The 21,328-nt window shown below is 54.2% G+C and overlaps 1 protein-coding gene and 1 non-coding gene across 12 annotated transcripts in view; both read left to right on the forward strand.

Annotated features, from left to right (window-relative positions):
- Positions 1–2,641: 2,641 nt before the first annotated feature.
- On the forward strand, positions 2,642–2,714 carry TRNAD-GUC (transfer RNA aspartic acid (anticodon GUC)). Its single transcript has one exon. It is a non-coding gene; the product is annotated as a tRNA-Asp (tRNA).
- Positions 2,715–9,785: 7,071 nt separating this feature from the next.
- Positions 9,786–21,328, forward strand: part of BIN1 (bridging integrator 1) — a 51,893-nt gene continuing 40,350 nt past the window's right edge. For 3 of the 11 annotated variants that reach the window (XM_031678694.2, XM_031678695.2, XM_031678690.2), the window contains exon 1: positions 9,791–10,233. In XM_031678694.2, coding sequence (XP_031534554.2) covers positions 10,150–10,233 — 84 coding nt within the window. In that variant the 5' untranslated portion in view covers positions 9,791–10,149. Of the gene's footprint in view, positions 10,234–21,328 lie in introns of all 11 variants that reach the window. The other 8 variants (XM_031678700.2, XM_031678693.2, XM_031678698.2 and 5 more) reach the window with 5 other exon arrangements.

A 21,328-nucleotide genomic window follows, 5' to 3' on the forward strand; every position in this document is an offset into this window, starting at 1 on the left:
AAAGAATGGATTAGTGATTGCCAGGGTGGGAGGGTAGTGGGGAGGGTGAGACTATAAAGAGAGAGCACCAGGGAGGTCTTTGTGGGCATCTTGACCGTGGTGGTAGTTCACATGAATCAACATGTGTGATAAAATGACAAAGGGCAAAGCACATACCTTGAACCAATGTCAGATTCCTGGTTTTATATCGTATCATAGTTACGTAAGCTGTTACCAAAGGAAATGGGGTGGAGGGTACACGGGATCTGAATGGCCTTGTCACTTCCTGTGAGTTGCCCTTATTTCAAAATCAAAAATGAAAGAAATGGGGGGAGGGTATAGCTCAGTAGTAGAGTGTGTGCTTAGCGTGCGTGAGGTCCTGGGTTCAACCCCCAGTACCTCCGTTAAAAATAAATAAATAAACCTAATTACCTAACCTCCAATAAAATAAAAATAAAAATAAAAAAATCAAAGAAATAAAGGATGGCAAAATTAAAAACAAAAAACTTCTTTTAGGAAAAAATTAGTAAGATGGAGTGTATCAGGGCCCGCGGTCCCCACGTGAGAATCACGGAGTTGGGGCGGAGGGGCCGGGATTGAGGCCTTCTCTGTGCAGATACTGTCTGGTTGCCTGGCAGGTGCCCCGATGAAGTTAGCAGCGCTTGCCCCAGAGGAACGCGCCATCGAGTCAAAGGGTACCGGTATTACGACATCCCTTGCCCCCTGCCTCCCACTCTCCGCTTCTCCCAAGCATCAGGTGCATCATGCATCAGGGCTGTCGGGCACCGCGGATACGATGATGAATAACGTGGAGGCCTCCTCTCAGGACGGACAGAGAAGGCGCTGGAAGGAGAGCTGTAGGGTCTCGGAGCAAAGGCAACGGTCCAGCTGGCGGACCTGGGGAGACTTCCTGGATGGCGGAGTCTTGAACTGGGTCTAGGGAAATGCGCTGGAACCAGTGAGGCAAAGAAGGGGAGGCTGGTCGGACAGAGCGGAGAGCTCGGGCCAAGGCTTGGGGGTGAGGTGGGGCGGAAAGGGCTGGGCGTGGGGGGCGGAGGCAGATGCACGGCCGCGGGCGGGGCCTTCGGGGCGCTGGGGGTCTGTCTGCGGTGTTTGTAATTCATTCTGCCGTCTCGGCGAGGCAGTGACGGGCTGGAGAACGGCATGATCAGATGAACATCTTAGGAGAAAATCTCCCTGGGCAGCGGGGAGGAGGCAGGTTGGAGGGGGAAGATCAGGGTCCGACCAACAGGGCTAGGCACACGACGGAGCGGTGGTAGGGGCGGTTGGGGGGGTGGGGGTGGGCCCTGAAGGAGGGCAGGCGGTGGGCGGGAGGAGGAGGATTCGGGGGAGGCCGATTGGGGGGCGTGGTTACTTAGCCGTGTAGAGGCAGCGTAGATGCGATGGTTCCAGAGGCCAGCCCAAGGCCCTCACCAAGAATCCCTGGAACTCAGCTTCCTCTTGGCTGCCAGATTGTCCCCGCCTGGACCCTGGGGCAGGGCGGACCCAGCCCCGGACTACCTCACAGCTTTCTCTGACCTGCTGGGCCAAGAGCCTGCTCACTGCTTGGGAACGTCTTAGTTTCTGCAGATGACTTGCAAAAGGGTCGGGCTTTTGGAGTGGGTACCGCAGGGTGCTAGCTGCCGGGAACCCCACCCCCACCCCCACGAGCTGCGGCTGCAGGTCCAGCTCCACTTAGGGCAGGTGCTCTCCTCCAGTGGAGTCCACGTTTGTGTGGCTGCCAAGCCAATATTACAGCGTCTACCCTTGTTCAGGACGCTCTCCCACTAGTAGAAATTTTGGCCACAGGCAACGCCTGTGTGATGTTACAGATGAGCGTCTCCCATGGGTACTTGTAGGGGACTGCCTGTCTTCTTCCCAGGACTCCTTGTAGGCAAGACGCTGCTTGATTCTACTTTGTGTGTCCCCAGTGTCCACGGCTGGCTGGCTCAGTGCTTGCCCAACGCTGGCTGGATGTTTCTCCCACGTCCCAGAACAGACCCACGATATGGGTGACACAGGATCCCAGACTGGAGAGAGGCCAGGGAGCATCCTGTGGTGTATAGAAGTGTCCAGAAGGCACATGTGAGAACCAGAGCTTTCTACGTCTGGAGAAATTGGAGTCCAGCCGGGGCGGGAGTGACCTGCTGGTGCAAAAAGATTTTGAGAAAGAAGAACAAAGGAAGTCAATTCTTTCCTGCACGGCCAGGACCATGGATTGAGATCTGTCCCCACTACCTTGGAATGCACATATTTTCAGCCATTTTTTTTATTTAAGGAAGCATTGTTGTGTATTGAATCGGACATTGTCAGCTGTTTACTTGAAATGAACAAAAACTATTATTATGTTCTGTGTTCTCCTCTGTAAAATATAAAATGTGAGAAACATGATTTCATTGCAAGAGTGATGCTGGCCACCTGCACTCTGTGAATGTGCATCACTGTCTGTCCTGCCACACCCCTACACCCCAAGGTCCACCAGTTAGAACTCAGCAGTGTCCTCAGTGCTCCCACCAGCTCCCTGGGTTGGGGAACTGGGCTGGGGTGGCAGAAGCTGGTTTTAGAAGCAATACAAGTCAGCAGGAGATAAGTGAATCACTCAAGGTCAATGGCATAACCGTAAGCCGCAGCATACTTCAGGTAGCGAATGTCAGTAAGGTGGGGAGGGTATAGCTCAGTGGTAGAGCACATGCTTGTCATGCATGTGGTCCTGGGTTCAATCCCCACCACCTCCATCAAATAAATAAATAAATAAATAAATAAATAAATAAATAAATAAATACTTACCCCCTGCCCCCCTCAAAAAGAGAGGAGGTGACAAGGGTGGGGCATATGTGGAAAGACAAGGAGGCAGGTGACTTTGAACGAATGCAGCCTATTCACTGATAAGACCTCACCTCTGGTAGATCTCCATCCTCTGGTGCTGAGCGCCCCCTGAACTTGGGTGGATCATGCCCAGCGCCACACGCAGGGGTAACACCCAGCATCCATTGGCTGAGCACCTGATCTGTGCCCAGTCACGTGGAGGGGATCAGGGGTCAGAGCTAACCAGACCCAGTCCCTGCTCCTCAGGAGCCTCAGTCGGAGGCTGTAGTTCTCAAACTGGGTATCATGTCCACTTAAAGGCAACCACAGTTCCATGCAAGGGGTGGTCACTTCTCAACTTGGAGTCTGAGCAAGAAATGATTCTTCCTCCCCAGAGGAACATAACCTCTGCCAGCTCTGGTCATCACCAAGGCCAGGAGGAGCACAGTGAATGCTAGCAGGAAGAGTGAAGAATTGACTCCCAGAGTGCCTTCCTCCCACTATTACAGAATGACTTTTTGTTGGGGATGCTAGGTGTGTGAGAAAGGCAAGCACAGGACTCTGGGGAATACAGAGGCGGGTCACTGAGCTTTGCCTGAGTTTGATGGGTGGAAGAAGGCTCTCTGGAGGATATGATGTGTGTGCTGGGTCTGAAGGATGAGGAGGGGTCGCCAGGCAGCCTGATGAGGAATGAGGGCAGGAGAATTGGGTATGTGTGCGTATGTCCTCAGGAAGGATACAGTCAAAGCCCCAGTGCGTATTGGGCACTGAAGGGATGAGCCGGGCTCCTTCCACCCAGGTGTAGCCACAGGACTCTCTGGAGGTGAAACACGCAGATGGGCCCAAAGCAGAGGTAGGAGAAAAAGGGAAAGAAAAAGAAAAATTTGTCATGAGCTAAGGAGGAATCCGAATCAGGGGAAGATGTGGCTCTCGGCAGAATTCTGGTTGCTTCACATCTTCACCAACATCTGGTGTTGTCAGTTTTTTCATTTTAGCTATTTTGGGGAGTGGGTAGTGTCCGCTCATTGTGGTATTAATTTGCATTTTCCTAAAGACTGATGAATTTTAGCATCTTCTCAGGTGGCTTATTGCCTCTTTCTTTGGTGAAGGTTTTTTCCCCAGATCATTTGCCTGTGTTTTGTTTTGTTTCCCCTATTTTTCTTTTCCTTTTTTTTTTCAATGGATTGTTTGCCTTCTCCAGGAGTAGTTTTTATCCGAGGGGATCACTTTCTCATTGTCCTAATGGTATCTTTAGAAGAGCAGACTTTCTAAATTTTGAAGAAGTCCCATGTATCAATTTTTAACTGTGGATTAATATTCAAATTCTAGATAGACCGAAATTTAGAAATTAACTTATTTCACCAACTCATGCTTGGACATTTAGGCTGTTTCCAACTTTTCACTGTTTCTCTTGTAAGGAATGTCATTGTAATTGTACTTTTAACTGTTTTAAGGCTAGTCTCAGACGCATCTTAGGAGGCCAGCGTTCGTAAGGCTTTTGTTACATGCCCTGAAAATGCTTTCCTGAAGGGTGCCTCGTATACTGTAAATGAAGCCCAGCTTCAAGGGACTGGCCAGTTCTCTCAGTATTCCTTCTGATGGCTGGCTAGTTTGTTTATAGATAAATGAAACTTTAGAAATGCTTAAAAACGTACATGGGCAATCTTGTTGGGACATTTTGTTTTGTAAACCATTTTTTTTTCCCAAGATAAGACCAAGACAATGATCATAAATCTCCAGTGAGCGTTTCCAAAGGCTGGACTCTTGCTTCTAGAGGAACTCAGGCATGATTTATTGAAGGAGAGTGCAGGGCGAAGGGCTGTTTGCTTTTCTGCACCCCTACTGACCCGTCTGTCAAGCTGGCAGAGGTCAGCCTCCTGTGCCTCAGCAGCAAAGAGGACCACAAACCAGATTAACTAAGAGACACTGCCCCTGATCTTCAGGGCAGGATGGCAGAATAGTTAACTGCCATTTGCCAAGGTCACTAAGCGCTGGGTTGGAAGCCAGGAGGTGAAGCCTAGGGACAGATCTCCATTCAGAAGATCCTTGGGGGGTGGTGCCCTCCCATATATGCAAATATCCCCTGCAAGATGACGGGACAGGCCTGGGAGAATGGACAGGCATTGGTCCTGAGGACCAGCCTGACCATAGGCTGTGAACTGTGTGTCCTTAGCTTCCTTTGCACTGTATTCTGCACTCCTATCCACTGGCTCTGTATTCAGAAGTCATGATTTGCCCAGGTTAGTCCTGGTTTAGGCCTAAGATCCCAGTGTAATTATTTTTCCCCCTTTCATGCAAAACTATCCAAGTTTCGGCATTTTATATTAATTCAGATGAACCAGGTAGAGATGCTCAAGAGAAACTCTAACTTAAAAGCACTTGTAGCATTAGGGATTCACCAGGGTTGCCTCTTAGAAGGTCAGGTTTTGGGTAGCTGTGTATTAGTCATGACAGTTGTGAGTGACCTCAGATTGGCTTTAGAAAGAAAAAAAAATGTGTTGGCTTGTTTAGCTGGATAGTGGGAGGTGGGGAGTGAGCAGGATTCTGGCATGACTGGAACCAGGCTCTACAGTAATACTGTTATGTCTGTCTCTCTGTCTCTGTTTCTCTCTCTGTCCCCGTCTCCCAATTCTCAACACTAGTCATCTTCATTTTCTAGGCAGGATCCTAGACATATCCCCTTCTGGTTCTGCTACAGATTCTTCAGCGTCCTCCCTGTCTGTGTAAGAAGTGAAGCCTGCTGTTCCAGGAGGAAGGTTTGGAGCTAGTCTGTTCCCCACACTGGAGATGGCCAGGTGCTAAATGATCCGAGCCCAGGACCCATCGGCTGCATGCCTTTGGGTCGACCTGTCTTCTCCAAGTTTCTCCAAATCTTCATCTACAAGAGAATGGCAAGGGGTTCTCCTGCTATCGAACACAGGATTACTCTGACAGTTGAAAGAGAATAAAACAAAAAGTCTTACTTTGTAAAGGACAGGATGAGGTTGATAAGAGCCATGGTGCCAGCTCTGAGCCTCTTACTCAGTTCTTGAAGGATTGAAGGAAAGCTGGCGCAAAGCTCTTTTGTCTCCCTTTGCTCGTCTGACTTTTTCATGGTTTAAAAAAAAATCATTTCCTCAGATCTCATGGCTCTGACACGCAGGCCATCGGGCGCGGCACACGCTCTATCACACTGTGGTTTTCCAACCAGAGTCTCAGGGAACAGTTTCCTCCTTTCAGTCTGTATTTTGAATAGCATTTCTTTCTGATTACAAGAAGAGTGCATGAATGAAGTTTGGAAAATAAAAAAGAAGAGGGAAAAAACCCAAACCAAACCTAAGCCGAACTGCTTCACTCAGCGAGACCGACCACATTTGGATATCATTTGGCGTTCTCCTGTTGTACAATTTATTTTTATTTATTTAAAAAAAATGAACTATAGGCTTTTTTTTTTGAAGGGGAGGTAATTAGGGTTTTATTTATTTACTTACTTAATTATTTTTATTGAAGTATAGTCAATTACAATGTGTCAATTTCTGGTGTGCAGCACAATGTCCCCGTCGTGCATATATATACATATATCTGTTTTCATATTCTTTTTTATTAAAGGTTATTCCAAGATATTGAATATAGCTCCCTGTGCTATACAGAAGAAATTTTTTTTTTATCTTTTTCAGTATATAGTGGTTAACATTTGCAACTCTCAAACTCCCAAATTTATCCCTTCCTACCCCCTTTCCCCCTGGAAAGAGGGAGTTATTTATTTACTTTTAATGGAGGTACTGGGGATTGAACCCAGGACCTTGCGCATGCTAAGCATGTGCTCTACCACTGAGCTGTGCCCTCCCCACCCCCGCTGTATAATTGAATATCCTGCATTATTTCATTAACGCCCATTACAGCAGTTCCTCATCCCAGACACATCAGGAGTGTTGTTTTGGTAAACATCTTATGTTCAGCTAGACAGGAGTTTGATCACTGTTGGTAACAGGCCTTGGGTATAGGCCAGGGGTTGGGCTGGATGGGCAGCCAGGTTGCTGTCAAGAGCGGGAGGGATGCAGAAGCTGGGGGGCCTGGGTCCTAAAAGTGCAGAAGGAAAGACACACCAATAACACGTCGGATATTGTCTGCTCATCTGATGTCTGCTCATGGATTCCTGCCTCGGTATTTTCACAGGTACCAGGCTCCCCTCCTTGCCCTGTCAGTGCCTCCATCAGGTTGTCAACGTCACTCCCTCAAAGGGCCTCCCACCTCTCCCAGCCCCACCCAGCCCTCCACACAGTGAACTCCAGAGGAAGGGGCTTCATCGCCCCACCGCTGGCAGAGCTGAGCCCAGGACGGTTACCTAGTGAGTGCTCAGAAACGTCTGGAGACTGAGGGAGTGCACAGACACGAACAGTAACAGCAACAAAAATAGCCAACACTCATGCTGTCAGTCTCGTACTATTATTATGTGATAAACATCTGTGTGACTAACACTTTGCTAAAATTGTGAGTTGTTTCCTGTACTTGGGATTGGAGAGTTGCAGAATATAGATATTTTGATGGTTCTTAATACACACTACAAGATTGCTTTCCAGAAATTCTGTATCTGTAGTACGTGAGAGTATCCGTCTCTCTGATTTTAAGTAACATAATTGAAAAGACGATTTGCTGACTTGGTGAAAGTCAGGGTAAGAATGGTCTCTCATTGATTTAACAAACACTTTTTCTTTTTCTTTTTCTTTTTTTTCCCTGCTGAAACAGAACTCTTAATATCCATGTCCTGATCATTTAAATCCCCAATTTTGTCAATTGTCCTTTTGTGCCATTTGCTCATTTATTTGTTGGAATATTAGCTTTTCTTATGAATTGTGAGGGTTCTATTTTATTTTCAAAAATGTTTCCCACTTTCTTCTACCTGTTAATTTTTAATGTCAACTTTCTTTTCAAAGTGGCAATAACTTAATTTTTTTCCTGAAAAGTTTATGTTTTTCCATCATAAAAACAACGGACTATCTCAGTAAAAAGTCAGATACTATAAAAAACTATAAAGAAGAAAGTAAAAATCTCCTACATTCCTACCGTTTAGACTTATAATAACCTTTTGGAGCACTTCCTTCCAAATTTTCATCCTATGTGTTAATGGTATTTTTTGAGGTTTAAAAAATTTTTATTTTTCCATACCCTCAAACTAGCACTTTTTATTTCAATACATTTTCCAATGGTTTTGTGCTTAGAAAAGTCTCCCCATTCCAGAGATCAGATAAAGAATTGCCTTCTTTAAAGAGATGTGTGTGTATTTTTTAGTTGTGAAAGTAACACAGCATATTACAGAATATTTAGAAATCAAAAGGAAAAAAATAAGTCATAATGCCTTGACCTATTTCCTTGTGCCTGGTTCTTTTGGTCTTTGATCACGAGCATTTATATTTATTTTTGTGTGGTTGAAAAGTTAGTGCATGCACAATTTCCTGTCTTCTTTTCAGTCATAATTATACCTAAGTATTATTTTCATCATCACTGGCAAGTGATATTTTGAAACACCGAAGTCCAGCCAAGCAGAATCTCCCCGTTCCCTGGGGGCTGACGGTAATACGATTTGATTTCTGCTTATTTCCTCCTTTTCTCCGAGGACTGCTGGAAGAAATTGCCCCTCGAAGATGGTTAGAATAAAGTGCCAAACATAAAATTAGGAGAGGGACCATGAGGTGAAAGCATGATGAGCTTTCAGGCGAAAGCTGTCTTAGAAACCCAGGCTGCATGGTTTAGGTTTTGCTTTTGTAACTCAGGAATCGGGCCCAAATTTATCGTAATAATTTTGACAGAGTGCTTTTCCTGGGAGGCATTTTGGGGTATCAGCTGTGGGCTTCAGTACAGGAGAGCCTGGGTCTGAATTTCTGCTTATCCCTTGTGATTTTCAGCAGCTGTAGAGCCTCGGTCTGTCTTCCTCCGAAACAGGAATAATGCTAGGCTAAGAAGACTGAGGTGCTGAGCGGCCTTGTAATAAACCAGGTGGAGTAGCCAGAGAGATTGGGGAGGAGACTTCCCCGGGGAACCCAGGCTGAACCTTTTATTCCTGGGCCTCAGTTTCTCCATGTGTATGGGGGTCTTGGTGTAAGAGCCTCTCTGCTCCTCCCAGGGACTTCTGCCCTCACTCCTCCGGGGCGCTGGACACGTCCGGGCCCCCTCAGCACGGCCTCCAGGGCTCCCCTCTCCAGCCAACTTAGCCCACATCCCTGAGGAAACTTCCAGGGACATACCCTGTCCTCTGGGGCAGTGCTATGGCATCCTTGGGGAGGGGTGTGGGTGGTCTGAGTAGACCCAGTGGACATTTATTAGTTTCAAACCAGTGTCATTGGTCTGTTGGCAAAGTTGTCACTGGTCGGTTAGCAATAACCTTATCTACTCTTTGAATAATGACCATTGATCATTTTTCTTCCAGCCCGGAATAGGAGACAACCCCAGGGATGGTGGCTGAGAGCCTGGGATGGAGAGTCAGAGATCTGGTTCCAGGCTTCTCGGTGCCATTATTTGTAACATGGAATAATAATAGCACCAATCGAATAGGGCTGCTTTGGAGACTGACTTTGAGATAATGCCTGTCGAAGAGGCACTGAGTGTACTGTTAGGCTGTTATTATAATAATAATAGTTATTCGCAAATTAGAAAACCAAGAGCCTGGTTGGTCTGGAACTAGGCACGGGGGACAGCTGACCGGAGGCGCCCGAGACCCCACGTCGAGAAGGGTGAGCCTACAGGCCAGGAGGAGGACGTGGGTCGACAGCGGGGCCAGAGGTAAGCCCCGGGGAAGGAGAGGGGGCTCCGGCGGCGCGCTCCCAGCCCGGGCGCTCCGATTTCGGGTTGCGCACCAATCGCTACACTTGATCTTTGGTTTTTGAAAGCACCCTTCTCCTCCATCTAGCCTCCTTTCCTGGGCTGCAGGAGGCGACTGCTTGGGAGGGAGGCGGGTCCGCGGCAGCGCCGGTCCCAGGACTGTCGTTGTAGTCCCCGCCCCGGGGCGGTGTCATCGGAGCCACACTGGAGTCCCGCTCGCCGGCGCAGCCTCGGCCACAGTGGGCGCCGCTCCCTCTTGGCCGGCCGAGCGGTTCCAAAGCCCGGAGTGGCCCTTTAAAAGGCAGTGTCTTGTCCGGAGGGGCGGGCGGGGGGCGCTGACCGCTGCTTGCTCGAGGCCCGGCCCCTCCTCCCTCTCCCCGCGTCCGTCCGTCCCTCCCTCGGTCCCCGCGTAGCTCGCTCGCTCGCTCGCCGGGCGCACGCTCCGCCTCCGTCAGTCGGCGCGGCTGTCTAGTGCGCGGCGTGGAGCCGGAGCCGGGGCCGGACGCGCGGCCGGGGCCGGGGCCGGGGGCTGGGAGATCGGCGCCCGCCACCGGGCGAGCCTGAGCCGCGATGGCCGAGATGGGCAGCAAGGGGGTGACGGCTGGGAAGATCGCCAGCAACGTGCAGAAGAAGCTCACTCGCGCGCAGGAAAAGGTGAGCGAGCCTGAGCCCCGGCCGCCGCGCGATCGGGACACCTGTCCTCGACCCCCGCACCAGGGGCTGGGCCTCACCCGGGGTCTGGCGCTGTCACCTGCGATCGACCGCTGCCAAGGGCCCTCGGGGGTCCGCAGGCTGCGCCCCCCCCCGGCACGCTGGGTGCCCTGTCCGTCCGCGTCCTCTGTCTCCTCACCTCCGGCGGGGGCAGGAGAGGGCGCAGCTGTCCCCTTGTCCCCCCTGCTCCCCCCGCCGCCGCTCTGCATCTTCGCCGCACGTCTGCAGCTGAGAGACGGCCCACGCTATTCTCGGGGCGCGGGGTCCAGGCTAACCTCGCCCTGGAGGCTGAGGCCCGGAGGCTGGGAGGCGAGGTGGCGCCCCGAGCCCTCTGGGACCACGCGGGCCGGGCAGGAGCTGGGGGGAGGGGGCCTGTCCCTGGTTCCCCGGGTCGCTCAGTTCCGGGAATCCCGAGGTTGCCCCTCCGCCCGCGGGGCCCGCGCGCTCGCTCCAGGCCTCTGGGCGCCGCCTCCAGCGCCCGCCGTTCCCTCTTCTCCACCCGCCTCTCCACCTTTTTTCCCCGCGGGCCGAAGGAGGGGTCAGGTTTCCTTGCCCGAGAGGTGCCTGCGGCCTGGAAGCTTCGGCCTGGCTCCCGGGGAGCAGAGGGCTGCGCGCCCTCCGGAGGTGCCCTCACCCAAGCAGGGGCTTCGCGTTTCCGGCGGCCGGGGAGAGGGTGGCGGCTCTGGTTTCGGGAGCCCGCGGCCGCGGGGATGGCGGGCACCGCAGGAAACCCGACCCCTGGGCTCGGAGAGCGGCTGGCCCTGGGCCGGGGGCATAGAGCCGGGGCTTCCCGGGGCACCCTGACAGTGCAGGAAATGCAGGATGGGGCGGGGGGCGGGGGTCCGCGCTCGCTCGGCTTTCTGTCCCTAGCTGCCTCTGGCTTATTGAGTTGGATCACGCCAGCTGCTGACGCCACTTCCCCTGCCGACGCCGACTCTGAAATCTGAGATTGCAGAATCTGCGCTCCAGCCAAGGTGGCCCCCCTGGTGCCCCCCTGACTGGGTCTGTCCCCTCTCCCGCCCGACACACGGCCCACGGCCCGTTGGGAATCCGGAGACTGGCTGGCCTTCCCCCGCCAGGCTTGTGGCTGTTTATAAACAATGACTTTTGCAGCTGAGACCTGCGGGCTCCCTGAGGATGCAGCCACGTGATGGTGGGGGTGGGGGTGGCCTGGGCGGCGAGAGCTTCCCCTGCTGCTCATCCTTGTGGTCCCGGGCTAAGGAGGTGGGCGGGTGTGCGTGGAGGGAAGGGCCGTCAGCCAAACTCCAGATCTGGCCTGCCCCAGCTGTCCTCCTCCCCTCCCCGGGGCTGGCCGAGGGATTAGAGCCCCACAGATAGCTGGCTGGGGCCTGGGAAGATTCAGTCGCCCAGGTTGGGAGGGGGGACATGCTGCTGCCCTTGTGGCAACCCCCCCCCCGCCCGCGCCCCCCGCCACCTCCCGTGACTGGTAATCCATTTAGGTTCCCTGGGCCTAAGCCTGCTTCCTGCCCCTAAGGGGCTGAGGAAGATGAATGGGAACAGCGGAAACAATTTCCCTGCCCCCACTCCACTGATGTCCAGGTTCTCCCTGGCTTCCCTTTGCTCTTGCTGTGTCCCCTTTGTCCTATTTGCCTTGTTCCTGCAATGGCACCTTCCAGTAACTGCAGGGGCAGTAGGCAGCCATGGGCTGTATCCCCTCTGCGCACGTGTCGATGTGTCATCACTGACCCCACTAAGCTGTCACCCTTCCTTCTTTGGCCCCTGCTCTGTGGCCATGGGCAGTTGGCTGACAGCTGGTCAACTATGGATGCTGGCCTTGGCCAAGGGCTGGCCCTGCCGGAGCCTGGACCTCTGGGGAGCTGGTGTTGCTGAGCACTGCTGCTGTTCCCTGCCCCACGGGCAGGTGCTGGTTGGGAGACCCTCCCCCATCACAATCAGAGCAGCGCCACGGGGTATCCTGGCTGAGTCAGGGAAAGTAGCCTCCTTTGTTGGCCTGACTGCAGTCCCCTTTCCAGGAAGTTTGACTCCTCTACACACACCAGTCTTTTCCCTGTGCCCTCCTGAGGCTCAGAGTCTGTGTGGCAGCCTGGGTACCCCTGACCTGGCTGCCTCAGTGTCTTCTGCGGCATTCAGGACCACATCTAACTCGCATGGTCCGTGGCCTCAGAGGCACTCTGCCCCCACCTCACCTTGGTCACATCTGTGAGTGATGGGGAAATTACAGTTGGCCCATTGGTATAGTAGGGCCTTTCCTGACCAGGGACAGGAGGAGCTTTGGTGGAGGTCCTAGGTCTAACCAGGTAGAAAGAAGGGTCCGATCTCTCTCTTCTGTTCCTCTCCCTCAATTTCCCCGCATCTCTTTTCAGCCCCAATATCTGCCTAGGCTTAGACGGACAGCATACTGGAGAAGGGTTGCCCTCTGGTGCCTACCTGTGGAGCCAGCCCTCCCGTCCCCCTGCTCAGTGTGAATCTCACCATGGGCCCTGGCTTGGTGTAGCCCGTCCATCTGCCGTCCTCCACCCCTGGTCTGGTGCTGCCTGTGGTGGGCAGATCCGGGTGTGTGCCCAGCGTTTATCTGGCCCCAGCAGGTGCAGAGTGACTGTTTAGGGACAAACGAGGGTCTTTGGGGGCTTGGCTGGGGAGACCTGATGCAGGCCCTTGTGTGGGCTGACTTGTGCTGTGTGCTGCCCTGCCTTCCCTGGTTCAGCAGATCCTGCCTGGACCGGTGTTGGGTTCCTGGTCCTGAGCAGAGCTCAGGGTGCCTTGGGGAACAGGGTGCACACAGCTCTGGCTGGCATGGGGATTATCGTTGTCAGGTCTTGTGGCCTCTGGCCCTAGTGTGAGGGGGCATGAGACCATCTGGGAGGGGTCCCCAGGGGCTGCCAGCCTGGCTCCATCACTGCTAGCCTCCCAGTCCCCGGCTGCCCCCAGGGCCCTCCGGTGCAGACCGCGTGCCTGGAGTTCGGACCCAGGCCCCATGAGGTCATCTTCCCATTGCATTTGGCTGATCGGACCCTCTATAAATGACTCTGTCCATTTTTGGGCCTCAGTAGGTGGCTGGGCAGAGCTGAGTTGGGGGTGGAGCCTGGGTCAAATGACAGAGGATTAGGGATTGGCGGGCTGGGTCTTTTGGGGGATGGGACTGCTGGGGAGAAGGGACAGCTGGGGTGAGGGTAGAATCTGGCCTGCTTGCCCCTGAGGTCCACTGCCCAGAAGTGCTCGAGGAGCAGGCAGGAGGGAGGCCGGCCTGGGCTGGTGGAGCCAGACCAATGAAAGGCACAGGGAGGAAGTCTCTCTGCCCCTGGTCTGCCCCCCACCACATCCTTGAGCCCTCAGGGGATGGGGAGGCGGGGCTTGGAGGGGCTGGGCCCCGGGGGGCTGTTAGTGGGCAGCCTAGCCCTGGCATGTCGGGGCAGATGCTTACTGGAGAAAAGGTGCAGTGGCAGTCATTTTATAGGACCCTGACATATGGCCACCATGGTGCCATGCTCATTTGCATGATTAAGGTTCTCACGCTGTAGCCACAGTGGTCTCCTTGGGAGGAGCCAGGCCTTTACCACCAGACTTTGTGCTTACAGCAGCCTTCAGAGTAGCCATGCCACACTGAAGGCAGGTGCCCTGGGAGCAGGGAGCCCACCTGGGCCTGCTAGAGGGCCTCTGAGGCCCCGGGCCCCAGCCAGCGGGACTGTCCTCCACCCAGATCCCACGTTGCCCTCCCCTTCATGGTGTCCACCTCTCTTCCCTGGGTGTCCTCTCTCTCATCTGCCCCCATGTTGTCTTTGCCCCAGTCTCTCTGTACCTCCCTGCCCTGGGTCCCTTTCCTCTGATCTTGCACCAGGTTTTCTGCCCTTCTCCCTGGACCTAAGTTATTTACAGAGATGGTGCCTCTTGCCAGTGCTGGAGGAAGGCTCCCCAGCCAGGCGTCCTTCCTGGGTAGGGTGTTCATGGAGGCTTGGTGGACATTTGGCTGAGGACTGTGGGCATGGGGGTTGGAAGCATGGCCTCCAGGGTGGGCTGGGGCCCAGGCGTGAACTGAGCTCCTGTTTTGGGCTCATGGCAGGGCCTCAGGCAGGCTCAGGCTGTTTTGCTCAGGGGCCTGCCGAGGACGGTCAGCTCCTGGGGCTGCCTGGAGCCTGGAAAAGGTGTTCCCTGAGGGACAGAACTGGGCCAGGGTGTGTGCTGGAGAGTGGAGGTGGGCTGGCTGGTCACCAAGAGAAGGGTAGGGTGTGTCAGGAGTGGTGAGGCTGGTAGACTTGGGCCGGATTTGATAAAGTCTTGAGTGATCTCTGTATCCCGTGTGCTCTTGGAGACGCTGAGGCTTGAAATCTTCACCTCCCTCCTTCTCAGATGATCCTGCCAGGGCCCCCTCCTCACCTTCACCCCCGGCATCCTCCCAGGCCCTTGCCCCTGGACTAGGAGATCTCTGCCCAGCTTGCCGCTCACAAGGCATGTGGATTGGACAGGCATGTGAGGAGAATGCTCTGTCTCTCCCTCCTGCTGGAGGCCCGGCCTCACATAGTTCTTTTTCCATGAAGTTCTAGAATCCCTGGGTCCTACCCTCGGCTGCAGGGGGGTGTCAGAGACAGAGCAGGCGTGTGGGCTCGTGGGCAGGTGGGTGGACAGGTGGTCCCCGGCTCCCCTGACCAGCGGGGACCCTGGGCAGGTTGCAGGACCAGCCTGAGCCTAGTTTCTTCATGTATAAAATGTGGATAATAATGGTTCCTCTTCGCTGGCTCGTGGAGACTAGAGCCTTGGACAAGGGCCCATCACAAAGCAAGTGTGATGACCTGCAGGCCTCCCTCCCCCACAGCCCCTTCTCTGGGCCTCTGTCCCTGTGAGTGTCCATTACAGGCCTCTATAGACAGCTAATCCCAGCTGAGCCCTGGACTGATGAGGGTTTATAATGTCCCAGCCCAGAGTGGTGTGTGTGCGTGTGTGTGTGCGCATGCGCGTGCCTGTGTCTGTGTCTGTGCCTGTGCAGAGGGTCCGGGGAGGGAATCGGGCGGTTCCGGGGTGGGGATCTGGACTCACCTGCACAGAAATCCGGCAACCCTGGCTTAGTTTCCCTCTTCCTGGGCTTCGCTCTGGCCATCAGTAAAGTGACTGCAGGGTTTACTTATTCCTCATTTATTCACAAAACAAATATTGAGCACCCACTCTGTGCTGGGCACTGTTGTAGGGACGGGGGATACAGGGCTGAACAGAATCAAGCCCCCATCCACCTGGAGCTGACGTTCTGGCTCGGGGAGACTGTAAAGAAATGAAAAGTACTGCGGCAGGTAGCTCCCTGAGAGCAGGGAAGCTCTTCCTCCATAGAGTTTGGTTGCTCAGCTCAGCCTTTAAAAGTGCAGATCATCCTTCTTCTTTTTTTTAAATAATCATAGTTTTTTAAAGAATTTATTTAAAAAAAATTTTGAGGGGGAGGTAATTAGTTTTTTATTTATTTAATGGAGGTGCTGGGGGTTGAACCCAGGACTCATGCATGCTAAGCATGTGCTCCACCACAGATCATCATTTTAAGTGAAGTAAGCCAGAAAGAGAAAAATACTGTATGATATTGCTTATAAGTGAAATCTAAAAAAAAAAGACACAAATGAACTTATTTACGAAACAGAGACAGACTCACAGACATAGAAAACAAACTTATGGTTATCTAGGGGGAAGAAAGGTGGGAAGGGATAAATTGGGGGTTCAAAAGTTGCAGATACTAAGTAGTATATACAAAATAGATAAATAACAAGTTTCTACTGTGTAGCACAGGGAACTATATTCAGTATCATCTAGTAACCTATAATGAAAAAGAATATGAAAACAAACATATGTATGTATATGCGTAACTGAAACATTATGCTGTACACCAGAAATTGGCACAACATTGTAAACTGACTATACTTCAATAAAAAAGAATGCAAAAACAATTTTTTTTAAAGTGTAAAGAAAAGGACACTTAATGCTGAAACCAGTCAGCAGGGCACCGCCAGTGTGGGCCTGGGCAGCTTGGTGGGCGGGGCTCTCACCCAGGATGTGGGCGGGGAGGTGGGAGGGGCCAATAAAAGAGGAGGAGGAAGGCTGCAAAGGTGACGGAGACCGGGGAGGACCACCTGTAAGGTTTTCACATCCAGCAGCACCTCAGGGTGGTAGAAGCCACCAGTCTCTAGGCAGCTGGGGTTGACTCCCTCCCCCCCGTCACTACCCTTGCGCAGGTCACGTTGACCCCTTTGAGCCTCAGTTTCCTCAACTGAAGTAGGTGGTGGGTGCCCCAGAGGATGCTGTGAGGATTAAATGGACACGAGCCAAGGGCAGGGCGGGTGGTTCTTGCGCCGGGGTTGGGGCCCGCATCGGGGGAACTGGGGGGCTCCTGGGGCCTCCCTGAAGAGGCTGCTGCCTCCCCAAGAGGCCACGTGGTTCTGGACTGGGCAGTGAAGCTGGCTTAGGGCCAAGGGCTGGCAGGAGTCAAGGCTGGGGAATTCAGAAGAGAAAGGCAGGCTCTTCCTGCCCCAGGGGAAGCCTTTGTCAAATATTAACTTAAAAGTAGCCCGGTTTGTGGCCTACTTGCTGAGTGCCAGGTGCTGTGTAAAAATTATCATCCTCGCTGCAACCAGGTGAGCGTTGGCGTGACTTGTGCATGAGCTGTCCTGGTCAGCTGTCTAGGGTGCCGCTTCTTCCTTGGTGAACAGCTGTCAGGTCTTTGGGGAGGCCTCGACACTAGCAAATGGGTCTTACCAGGGAGAGAAAGCCTGCCTTGAGGGGGTATCATTTGACAGACTTGGGTCCCCACACCCTCTACCCCATTAAATGAGATCTGGGATTGTTTATCTCCTTCCGGACCCCAGCCTGGGGTCTAAGCTTTACTTTGGGGTATGACCTTTCAGTTTTGGGGGTGTTTGGTGGGCTCCAGGGTTAGGGGATAGCCTGGCATTTCATGATGCAAGTCTTGGGACACGAGTTCTGCCTGCAGGTGAGGACAGGTGAGGCAATGTGTGTGTTGTCCCAACTATAAAAGCTGCCTCTGGTTTATTCACTATAATAAAACATGCTTTATTCTGAGATTGTATCTCCATTTGTGTGTATTGTTGCAACAGTGTTTCTTTTATGAAATGATTGTTTCTTCATGTTCTTGGAGAGGAAATAGTTATACCGATGACCACACACACACACACACACACACATACACACACACACGGGGAAGATTTTCCTAGAAGTCTGGGACCCGCAGCTCTGGGGACTCGCCACCTGGAGCCGGGGTGGGGAGGATGCTTTCCCGGGTCCAGGCTTGACACAAGCTCCCTAAAATATCTGCTCCGTGCAGGTGGGTCCTGTCTCCTGTGGTTGCTGTGGCACTCCCAGCTCTGCACACAGTAGGTGCTCAGTGTATATGTGTTTCTTGGATGCCTGGAATCTTCTAGCGGGTGGAGACAGGCCCATGGCCGGCAGAGGCCCGGGAGGCCGCAGGGTTTCAGGGTGTAGGGTGGGAGGGGTAGGGGAGGTGTGGCTGCAGGATTTCCGGCCCCCAGAGAGCACAGGGGCCGGTTTGAGCTCAGGTCTTGGAGTTGGGTGGAGGGTCCCCCAGCACTGGCCATTCCGGGGGACCCAGGCATCACCATTCAGTGCCTTTTCTCTAAGTAAAATGGCTCAGGGCTCCGGTGGGGCTTACTTGAGCTGGGGGCTGCAGTGCTCCGCCCAGAGACCTGAGTTCTCAGGAGTGAGTTGGGGCCCTCCTGGGGGTCCTCGTCCTACCTGGGAAGGCTTTGGGGTGACAGAGGTGCCGGGGGTCGCTGACCTGGGGGTTGTGGAATTTGCTAGACCCAAGAGTCACTTCTGTCCTTAGACTCCTTTCAGCTTGTTCTTTGCCAGGCCTTTGCCTGCTGCCTCCTGGACCTCACCTTTGGCCCCAGCCCTCGACCCAGGTCTCAGTCCCACAGCAGATGGGGTGGGATCAGCGCCACAGTATGGGTGGATGGTGGGGTTGGAGCTGGGGCAGGGGCATGGGCCTTGGGTGCTGGGAACTGTCCATGGTGCCCCCGGGAGTGGGCATTTGTGCCCCCCTCCCCATGCTGTCCCCAAGCCTGGGGTGACTGCCAGGTCCCCAGTGCTGTGTCCGCGCTGTGGAAGGGTGGTGACCACAGATATCTCTGCCTCTGCAGCTCGAGGCCTGCAGTGGGGCAGCGGGGAGCCGGCCCCGCGGGCTGGGAATGAGTGGGCAGCAGCTGCAGCCGCAGCAGGGCTGGGGGAAGGGGCTGGGCCAGGGCTCTCAGGCCTCCCGGGCCCCTGCCAGTCTCCCTATCCTGGAGGCCCCAGGGCACCTGAGAAGGGCATCCCTGCTGGGTCCTTGCTTTAGAAGCCTCAGCTTCTTATGCTGAATTAGCTGGCAGAGGCTGGGATGACCTTATGCCATCCTCTTGCTTGTGGCCTGCCCACCGCGGCCAGGACGCTGAGGCCTGAGGGCACCTAGAGGAGAAGAGCTGGCCCTGCCCTCAAGGAGCTCCCAGCCCCCTGCACAGTGCCTATCCCAGCACCTGGGGTGGGGTTGGGGGGGAGGCAAGGGAAGGGCCCTGGGGCCCTGAGGAGCGTCACCTCTGGCTTGGGCAGTCAGGGAAGACTCCTTGGAGCAGGTGGCATCTCCTCCTGATGGAGTGACCCCTGCCAGTGTTCAGGAAGGCGCAGAGGGGTCTGGAATAGGGCTGCCATCCTGGAGTCGTTGGGGCTGGGGCCACTTCCTGGAAGGGCCAGTGTACCTCCTGTGCCCCCTCCCATTACATGCATACCTGCTTCTCTCTGTCTTTCTTGAAGCCCCAAGGTGACACTGAGGAGGGGATGACGCCGCTAAGCTTGTAGAGCTGGACAGCAGGGAGGGCTCGGTGGATCTGCTCACCCTTGTCCAGGGCACACCTGTGCGCTCTCCCCTTGCAGGCCAGACCACAGGGCCAGGTGGGGGACCTCTAGCTCCTGGATCAGAGCCGGGGAGGGTCCTCAGAGGATGAGGGGGCATGCCAGCCGGTGGGGACCCAGGTTCCAGGCGTAGACGGCCGGGCGAGGCATGGACGACAGTAAGGTGACGTGTGGATGAGGCTTGGGGTGAGCGGCTGGCTGGTGAAGGGTCGGGCTTCCCCCCACCCTGCCCCCACCCAGGCCTGTGCTGGAGGAGCTTGGACGCTGTGGGGCCGGAAGGGGGACCGGGTAATGGAGACTCTCCAGCCCTTTTTCCAACAGCTGCTGCTACTTTCTTTGGACCCTTTGCTCAGCTCGGCCCCTCCCTAGGATGACGGCCAACATGCCTGGGCCCTGGGTGAGCCCAGGCCCGCCATGTGGCACTGAGGACAGACCTGGCACAGGGAGACCAGGGCCGGAGAGACCCCTCGAGGGGACCCCTGCTACCCCTCCTGGCTGACGTGGACCCCTTGTTTCTCTGCTCTGAGAGGGCACCCATCTCTCAGGACAGGTCCTCCAGCCCATCAGTAACCATCTTGGGGCCTAGATGTGGAAGATGAGTGAATGAGAGCAAGGTGGGCAAGGGTCGAGGTGACACTGAACGAGGGAAGGAGGTGGGGGGCGTGTGTGGGAGGAAGACAGACCTGAACAGAGAGGAAAGAAGCCTGGCCCCAGAGACCACCCACCTGCTCTGGGGCCCTGGGCAAGTCATGCCCTCTCTGATTCCCCATTTCTTCTTTTGATAATGGGATGGGGCTTCCACACAGGGCTTGTGGAGTGGGCCCAGGAGGCAGTGAATACGGGAGCGAATACACGGGTTCTGTTCCCTGCAGCATCTTTTTTGGGGAGAGGGTAATTAGGTCTGTCTTGTCTGTCTGTCTGCCTATCTATCTATCTATCTATCTATCTAATGGAGGTATTGGGGATCGAACCCAGGACCTCATGCCTGCTAAGCACATGCTCTACCACTGAGCTATACCTTCCCCCCATCCAGGGAGCATCTTGAGGAGCCCCGGGAATGCACAAGTGCAGACCATTCTGGCTTTTGTGTTGTGAGCTGTTTGTTTTTGCTGATACAGGATTTTTGAAATTAAACTGCATTGAGTGCCTTTTTTTCTCTTTCTTTCCTGTCTAGGCTACAAGCACAATTAGGAAGGATGGTATTGTCTCCCTTAGGAGGGAAGTCAGAGCCCCCCCACCACTACCCATCCCAGCCAGAGCTTGATTGAATGGGTGGGGGGAGGACTGATGGTTCCAGGTTTGAGGGGCCTAATGTGGGGAGGGAGCTGGGGACAGAGATGAGGGGTCTCTCATCATTCATTCATTCATTCATTCAAGGAGTCTGGTGTATAGCAGAAAGAGCCCAGGCTTGAGACACCTGGGGTTGAACCTGGGCTCGGCCACCGAGCCTCAGTGTGCCCATCTAGGGACTGGGAAGCGAGATTCCTCTCTAACTGTGGGCAGGTCACCTCCGGGACTCTTGGAAGTGACGGTGGCAGAGCTGAGTTCTGCTGGGTCCAGCTAGGTCCAAATGATTCTGTAGGGGAGGGCCATGTGAGCATCTCCATTGCGTTTTGTACTTTGCAGAGAATGCTCTCTCCTGCCGTTTCTCATCTGTTCCCCTCAGGGACCTAGGAGGTAGGCAAGACTGGGTAATGGTTCCACTTGGCAGATGAGGGCCCTGAGCTCAGGGAGAAGCTGTGATTTCCTCCCATTCAGTGTCAGACTGGGCCCCAGGTTGGCCTTTCCCAGGGGCTGCCACTCCCATCCCTGAGTCCCTATCCCTGAATCCCAGGAAATGGCAGTTCAGGATGCTTGGGGGAGACTATTGTAGTGCAAACATGACTGCTTAAGTGTTTTCAAATGAAAATTGGTGTGTGTGTGGGCTGCCTTTGTGGGTGAATACTTGGGTGTGTGTGTGTGTGTGTGTGTGTGTGTGTGTGTATGTATTGGGGGACGGGGAGGGTGGGACCCTCGGTTGCCCCAGCAGGCTGGCACAAAGCTGACCCTGCAGAGCCATGTGGCCCAGGGATCCCCGACGACCCCACCGAGGAGGTGGAGGGACCCGACTTCACGCAGGAATCAAGGGACTTCAGAGAGCCAGGGTTGGATTTGAATGGAGCGGACCTGA

Source organism: Vicugna pacos, chromosome 5 (genome assembly GCF_048564905.1).
Source record: "Vicugna pacos chromosome 5, VicPac4, whole genome shotgun sequence".
Classification (NCBI taxonomy): domain Eukaryota; kingdom Metazoa; phylum Chordata; class Mammalia; order Artiodactyla; family Camelidae; genus Vicugna; species Vicugna pacos.